The sequence below is a fragment of the Solanum tuberosum genome, unplaced genomic scaffold (assembly GCF_000226075.1).
Source record: "Solanum tuberosum cultivar DM 1-3 516 R44 unplaced genomic scaffold, SolTub_3.0 scf00173, whole genome shotgun sequence".
Taxonomy (NCBI): domain Eukaryota; kingdom Viridiplantae; phylum Streptophyta; class Magnoliopsida; order Solanales; family Solanaceae; genus Solanum; species Solanum tuberosum.
In genome coordinates, this window is record NW_006239104.1 from 615,801 (window position 1) to 623,182 (window position 7,382).

Below are 7,382 nucleotides of genomic sequence, written 5' to 3' on the forward strand. Positions count from 1 at the left end.
GATTGACTAATTGAAATAAAAGAAGTATCATATATTATTTGAAAATGACGTCAAAAGTTCTAGAATTCACAATAAATCAACAACTGAAAATATTTATGATTATTCACGTGAATTGGAACAAGAATAACATATATTATTTCAAAAATGACACAAAAATACTATAAATCACAACAAATTAATAACCTCGAATATTTTTTTAAAAAGTACATATAAAAAATTAGGTTAATTTTTAAATTTTACAGTTGTATGACATAAATTGAGATAGGAAAGACCGAAAGAGTAACATATATTAGGCCCGTGCTGACACGGGCACCTAATATCGGGAAGCAACTGTTGGACTACATGCATGCTTCCCTAGCCAGAGGCAATTTTGATATATTAATTTTCACTATATGCTTAGACATATTGTGCTTCACTGTTTTAAAATGGTACTTTATCAAAATTTGACTCAAGTACAGACCTAAACATGAAAAGCATTAACTATTTCATCATATTCTAATTAATTGGTTAATTTTTTAAAATTTCAGTTGTATGACATAAATTGAGATAGGAAAGACCGAAAGAGTAACATATATTAGGCCCGTGCTGACACGAGCACCTAATATCGGGAAGCAACTGTTGGATGACATGCATGCTTCCCTAGCTAGAGGCAATTTTGATATATTAATTTTTACTATATGCTTAGACATATTGTGCTTCGCTGTTTTAAAATGGTACTTTATCAAAATTTGACTTAAGTACAGACCTAAACATGAAAAGCATTAAGAGTAAAGACATAAATACACCATCAAAGTTGTCCCGTATTTTCATAAAGACACCTTAAACTTTCAAAGTGTTCTATCACCCCACAGAACTATTAATATCATTGTAAATGGGCCATTTTGACCCATTCCCTCGTCTATTTAGTGCGCGTGTTGCTCACTCCCTATGATGAGAAAAGACCCGACCCGACCCTGTTGTTTGAAGAAAGTCGTTTCTCCTTTTCTTTTCTTATTTCTCAACTTTCCCTAAATCTAAAGAAATAGAAAAGTTTTTCGTCGTGTTGTTGTTGATAATCTTGTTGTTTATGTGTCTTGGTGAAGATTCTTGGAGATTGAAGGTCTAACATGTTAGGGCTCTACATCATATGATAAAAATCTTCTCTTTTTTCGATTATTATGATTTTAGGGCTTATTAACATCTTCTTGTAAAAGTGTTGGAATCGAGCTCCTATTGTTGCCATTGTTAAGATATTGTTAGGATGTTATAGTTTTTCGTTGTTACAGGTTGGTCTTGCTATGGAAAAAACCATGAAATCAAAAAATTAGGGCTATTTTGGGTTTAAAATTGGGGAAGATGACATAAATTGATTATATAATTAATAATAAAGAAAGAAAATGACACGTGGCACTTTTAAATTGGTCCATGGCAGTGAAAACACGGAATGACGCGCCTCATGTGCGTGGTAACAACCCAGATGAGAGAATGGGTCAAAATGGCCCATTTACAATGATATTAAATAGTTCTGTGGGGTGATAGAACACTTTGAAAGTTAAGGTGTCTTTATGCAAATACGGTACAACTTTGATTGTGTCTTTATGTCTTTTCTCAAAGCATTAACTATTTCATCATATTCTAATTGGATTCCTAGAAAAGAAAATCTAAAGGGTGAGTACGGTGTTCCGAATACTTTAGGGGTCTTATTGCACTACCGGAAAATGTTGTGGGGAAAAGTCAAAAAAACAAAGTTGATCTCGTAGTTTGGGTATTCTTCTGCAACCTCGAAAGGGGAAGGTGGAGAAATGGCGGTGAGAGGGAAAGCAATGGTGCCGCTGCCGACGTTGGTGCGAGCTATGAGGAGGAGAACCTCAAATCATATGCCTTCGAATCAACCGTTGCCTTCACTGAGACGAGCATTCTCGCTATACGATCAAATCAATCTCATCGATAACGTCCCTGAAGATCAAATACGCTTCAAACAGTACTTTCCTATTCTTTAATCAGTACATTGATTTTTCTCATATTCTGGTTTTTTCATTGATTTAGGTGTATAATTGACCTATTTCATCTGAATAACACTTGCAATTTGTTCATGTTTTTCTTACTTTTCAATTTAGGTGTCTTAGGTCGTAATAGTAGTTAATTCAACCAATTATTTTCAGAGAGTAGAAGTAAGGAATTAAATCGAAGCAAATCTTCTATTTGGAATACGCTTTGATGTTAGTTGACGTTCATATGATTTAATGGATTGCAATTACTTAGTTGAAGGAAGCAATTATATGATCTGGTTAGAGTTCTTCATGCTGACTAGGCATGCTAATAGGCCATTATTCTGTTTCTTGCAGAGGCTCATTGCCTCACCAGACCTATAGAACTTCTTAGTTTCACCTTATATTGGCAGTTTAATAGCATGCTAGCTGAAATTTACTTTTATCCTCTATGCCTTACTTCCCTTCCCAGTTCCTAATTTATGTTCAAATGTCAATCACAAAGCATACACTTTATTTCTGGAGTAGTTTCAAGTCATTGTTGCTCTATAATTTTTTGACAATTAGCTTTATCAAAGGATAAAATAAATGATTTTTCTGTATCAAATATATTTTTCTTGTTTCCTTTTAGTTTCATCCTCACACATCCTATTTACCCTCCTCTTCTTTTTTTTCCCTGTTGTATGGCAGTATTAAGTTGTAATAAAATGAACTGACTAGAAGAATTGATGTCTCTCTTTTCTAGGGCTATTGTTTTTTGTGGAGGGGCAAGAAGAATAGGAAAAAGAGGCATATTAATGTATACATAAAAGACTGTTAGTAGAGGACACAATGTTTTTTCTCATCTTTAAAGGGTCCTAGGGGAGGGGGAGGAAGAAGAACTATGGGTTGCAGTTGCTATCCAGTTCATTTTTAGCTCTATAATAGTGTTCACCCAAAACTTGCATTACTTTTGGTCCACCAAGAGATAAGAGAATTAGAAAACCACCCACACTGTTTATCAAAACATATGGCGAATATTCACTAGTGCTAATCTTAAATTGTTCTTAATAACTTCATGTGAGTCAAAATGTGGCCTTGAGAAAAATGTCTGGTTATATGATATTTCTGAGGAATATTGATCAAGCTACAAATTTAGGGGGCTATCTTATTTGTATTACTAGACTTGTGGACTCTTTTGTGCTTTTGCATATTAAATTGTGGCAAGCTGGTTCAATAGATATGATCTATAGCCTCATAGCCCTCTGGGATGGATGGCTTCTTCTTTTTAGAAGCTTCTTTGCCTCTCTTTTGGAATTTATTTTAATTTATTAATGCCCCATGTTCTAAATTAACATAGAATGGTAATCTGGTACAGTTTCCATCATAATCCCATCTATTATTATGTTGGTGGAAATACTGAGTCTGCTAAGCTGGATGAGGTCCAGTGATTCCCAGTAGAGTCAGGGGATTAACATTGAGGGGACTCTGCTCCTCTGCCATGAGTTCCTAGGTTAATTCAGATAATAACCAAGTCTTGGGCTTGATTAGCATGAGTTTAAGATGAAAGCATGTGAACAAAGGATGTAAATCTTGGGCTAAGAAAGATAATAGTTCTTGAAGTGTATAGAGATTTGTTAACAAACTGAGTTAATGGGAAGAGTTGAATATGTGGTGTATGCGGAAACATCCCTCAGACGGATCACCCACAAACAGAAAGTCATCCATGAAAACCTCCAAGTAATCCTCCACCATCTCGGTATAATGAACAACATACAATGTGTGATGGATGATATCTATCTATTTATCATGTTTCTGACAAAAATTAAGTTGTGGTATTTTTTCCTTAAACTTCAAGATATGTTAACATGTTTCAGTACGTGATGTGTATCCACTTGATTCTTATTTAATTATCTTTTTTGGCTCCTCGTAGGGTTACTGATACTGGTTTCGGAGTTAAAGGGGTACATTATGAAGGTAGCTTACTTTGTGTTGGGAACTTGCTAATGTCTTGGCATCCCAAAAAACTTTCGGAGGTTACTCCAGAAAGGTACTTACTTTTGCTCCTCATTGTATAGAGACTTTTGTTGCCTTCCTTTCTAGTAATGTACTAGAAGTTGGTTAGACATGGGAAAACTATTTCTAGGTTTATATATATTGAACTAGCCATTTGAAATGGTTCAGTATGGTTTAGCTTGTGGTCGATTAGAGTTAAGGATGAAGATACCCTGTAGCTCAGTGGATGACCAAAAAGTGACAGCAAGGTGCAAGAATTTGATATTCCTCTTTAAGTGTCCAGTTGCTTAAAAAGGGAAGTTCTATCATATGTCAAACAAGACCAATAATTACATGGATCTAACTTTTTTGCACTATCGTATGGAACTTTTTCCTTGTAAGGGTCTGCAAAGCTAAAAAGTTACTCATATCTTCACTTGCTCCATATACAAGAGTAAAACTCTCATTTTATAACTTAGCCAAGTCAAAGTGAGAAAATTTTGTGGGGGTAAAGGAAGTAGTTGTCCAGAACTCTTGTATTACATATGTTTGGACATTTTGCTGTGTCACTAAGTCCAACTCTTTAGTTATATTGCCTGGACGTCACTTATGAAAGGTCTTTCCCCTTAAAAAGACCCAATTGTTTCCTTTTACAGTTTGGTTATACAGTCTCATCTGACATGACATTGGTATGTGGCATGCAGCTTATCTATCTTCCAGACAGTGCGACCAGTTCCAGGTGAGTAGTAGTCGGTCTATTGTTGAAGAATACTATGCTCAGCTGATGTTTCTCTGCACTTACCTTCATGTTCATGTACAACATTTTTAGAAGTGGACCTTGCATGTCTCATTGCTTGTTCCTTTTATTTTTTTGATGAAGTAATATGATTTCAAAATATTGCTTGTTCCTTTTCTTGCTGAGACCAATCAAGTTTTATGTTTTTCTGTGACTGCAAATCTTTTTACCTATTTTCCTTTCCAATTAGCAACATCAATTGAAATGTTTTGAAAATCTTTCAGCAGTACACAGTTTTATCTCATTTTGTCTTCCACGTAAAAGGGGGAAATATTTCTATTTCAGCATTACCTTTCTCAAAAAAAAATAAAATTAAAAGAAGGGAAACATTATGCAAGTTTGTGTCAAGTTATAACGTGCACATCACACCTTAAGATTGATGTAAATCTGTCTGGTGCAATTTCCTGCTTGAGAAGGATATACTACTGTTGTACTGTGCTTGTTTGGGTTCTCTTGTCTGAACTCAATGTTCCATCTGACATAAGCAAATATTTATTCACTGATACAGATCATTTCTGGAAATTTATATACCCTTTTTATATATTGATACTAGTATCGTTTGAACTCAAGGAAATTAGCTTGAATTTGTAACTCAAGGTAGTTAAAGATTTTAAATCTTAACCAATCATTTAAAGGTGAAAAGTTTGTTATGTTTTTCTGGATAACCGGGAAAACCCCAAGGGCTGGTGGTACATAATTTAAAACTCGGTGGATAATGGACCCGTCCTCTACCCTTCTCCAATTAAATACCATGTTGTATGTGCCTTGTGGTGGGTTCAAACTCAGGACGATGCCTAACCCTAGACCAAAACCCTAAGGGCAAATGCAAGGTTTTAATACGTTTGGAGGTTTGTTTCAAAGCACCAAGTCAGTAGTAAAAAATATTGTTGGTTTTTACTGATTTAAGATCTTGGAGAAGTAGCTATTAGTATTCATGGTAGTTAAATATTCTTCTGATGGATAAAAAGAAAAACTAGGTAAAATATATTGACAGAAAGTATGCTCTAGCTGCTCTTAAAATATTTTATGGGTAAACCTATTTATTAATGGCTTGATACATAAATTGCCGCTGATCTTGTAGCGAAATCCCTGTTACACACCTGACACCCCTTGACCACGAGTAATCTTTTACACACCAAATGTTTCAAGAACTGTGTCTAATGCACATCACTATTATGGTTGACCACTTCATTTAAATAGGTGAATGTCACACACCAATAAGGTGGTGACATGTGTCATTAGTTAGTCTTAAAAATATCTCCAGCTGAGCAAAAAAAAGGAAAACTAAGGGAACTCCCACCCAGCTCGTCAGATTTCAGTTCGGCCACCAACCATGGTGTCAAACTGAGAGCAAAGTTCCCCAAAAAATTAGAATTATCTAAATGTTTTTTTCAAACCAACTTTATTAGCTGTCTCAAAAAACCAACTTTATTAGCTTTTTGGAGTTGGGACTTGTGAGAAATATAGGAAAAGAATATTATTGAATTGTGTTGTTGTGTCTACATTATTACATTGAGATCCTATTTATAGACACTAAAATACAATCATTTATCAAGTAGGATACTATTTACTATTCCTATTCCTATTTGTATTCCTATTCCTATTCTAAATAGGATTGTATAAATATATTCCTATTCTAAGAGGATTGTGTAAACCTATTCCTATTCTAATAGGAATGTATAAACCTATTCCTATTCTAACAGGACTTAACCAACTCAGCAGCCGGAGTTTCGCCTAATATTCCATCTCCGACCATCCCTTGTTTTTTGTCATTAACTTTTCCCATATCTTAATCATATTGAGCCCAAAAAGAGACAAAAAGGGAAAAGTTCCACTGATTTTGAACAGCAATAACGAATTTTTAAAAGACACAAAAGAGGAGGGATCAGTTGCAGGGGTGGGGGAAGACGAAAAAAAGGGGGGAGAGAGTTGGGGAAGAAGATGGGGAGGGAAGTGGGGGAGAAAACGTGAGGGGAAGGGTTGTGGGCTATTTTTGCTTTATCTGTTCTTTTGTGTGAAATGAAAAAAGGGGAAAAAATTAAAGTTAGACACGTGGCATTCATATAAAGCATCTGATATAATTATTTTTTGCATTCGCTCGCCTCTTGTATGCAGTGTTGTGAAAGGTGATCGCCTCATCGCCAATGGCAAGAGGCGAGGCAAGGCGACCCTTCATCGCCTTTTAGCTTTGTGGCGAGGCAATCTCCAAAAGGCGACGCCATGGAGACAAAAGGCAAGAGGCAAGAAAGGCGGGAAAGGTGTCGCCTTTTGTATTATCTTAAAAAAAATGCAACCAATTTAGGGTTTTAAAAGTTATAAGGTACTTTTAGGGTTTTCGACTAGACTCCTCCGGCTACTCCATAGTCCAACCAATACATATTTCTTCTTCAGATTTCATCTTCCTCGGTTTCTTTTTCCTTCTTCTTCTTCTTCTTCATACTTTAGAGTCACTTCTACCTCTGTTTTGACTTTTGTTCTGTTTTTTTCTCATTCAAGTTCTAGACTTTTAGTATGTACCATCTATTTTCAGTTTTTGAATTGAAATATTTGCTAATATGTTATTGCTATTGAGAATCTGATTATTTACATATGCAATTAAATATTTTAACTTTTTGGTATTAATTGGTATCGCATTTCAAAAAGGC

At 35.2% G+C, this 7,382-nt stretch overlaps 1 protein-coding gene across 1 annotated transcript in view; it reads left to right on the forward strand.

The window, feature by feature from the left end:
• The first annotated feature begins 1,710 nt into the window (after positions 1-1,710).
• Positions 1,711-7,382, forward strand: part of LOC102605995 (NADH dehydrogenase [ubiquinone] 1 alpha subcomplex assembly factor 3) — a 9,702-nt gene continuing 4,030 nt past the window's right edge. The window contains exons 1-3 of the mRNA XM_006354550.2: positions 1,711-1,960; positions 3,880-3,996; positions 4,646-4,680. Coding sequence (XP_006354612.1) covers positions 1,782-1,960; positions 3,880-3,996; positions 4,646-4,680 — 331 coding nt within the window. The 5' untranslated portion in view covers positions 1,711-1,781. The remainder of the gene's footprint in view (positions 1,961-3,879; positions 3,997-4,645; positions 4,681-7,382) is intronic.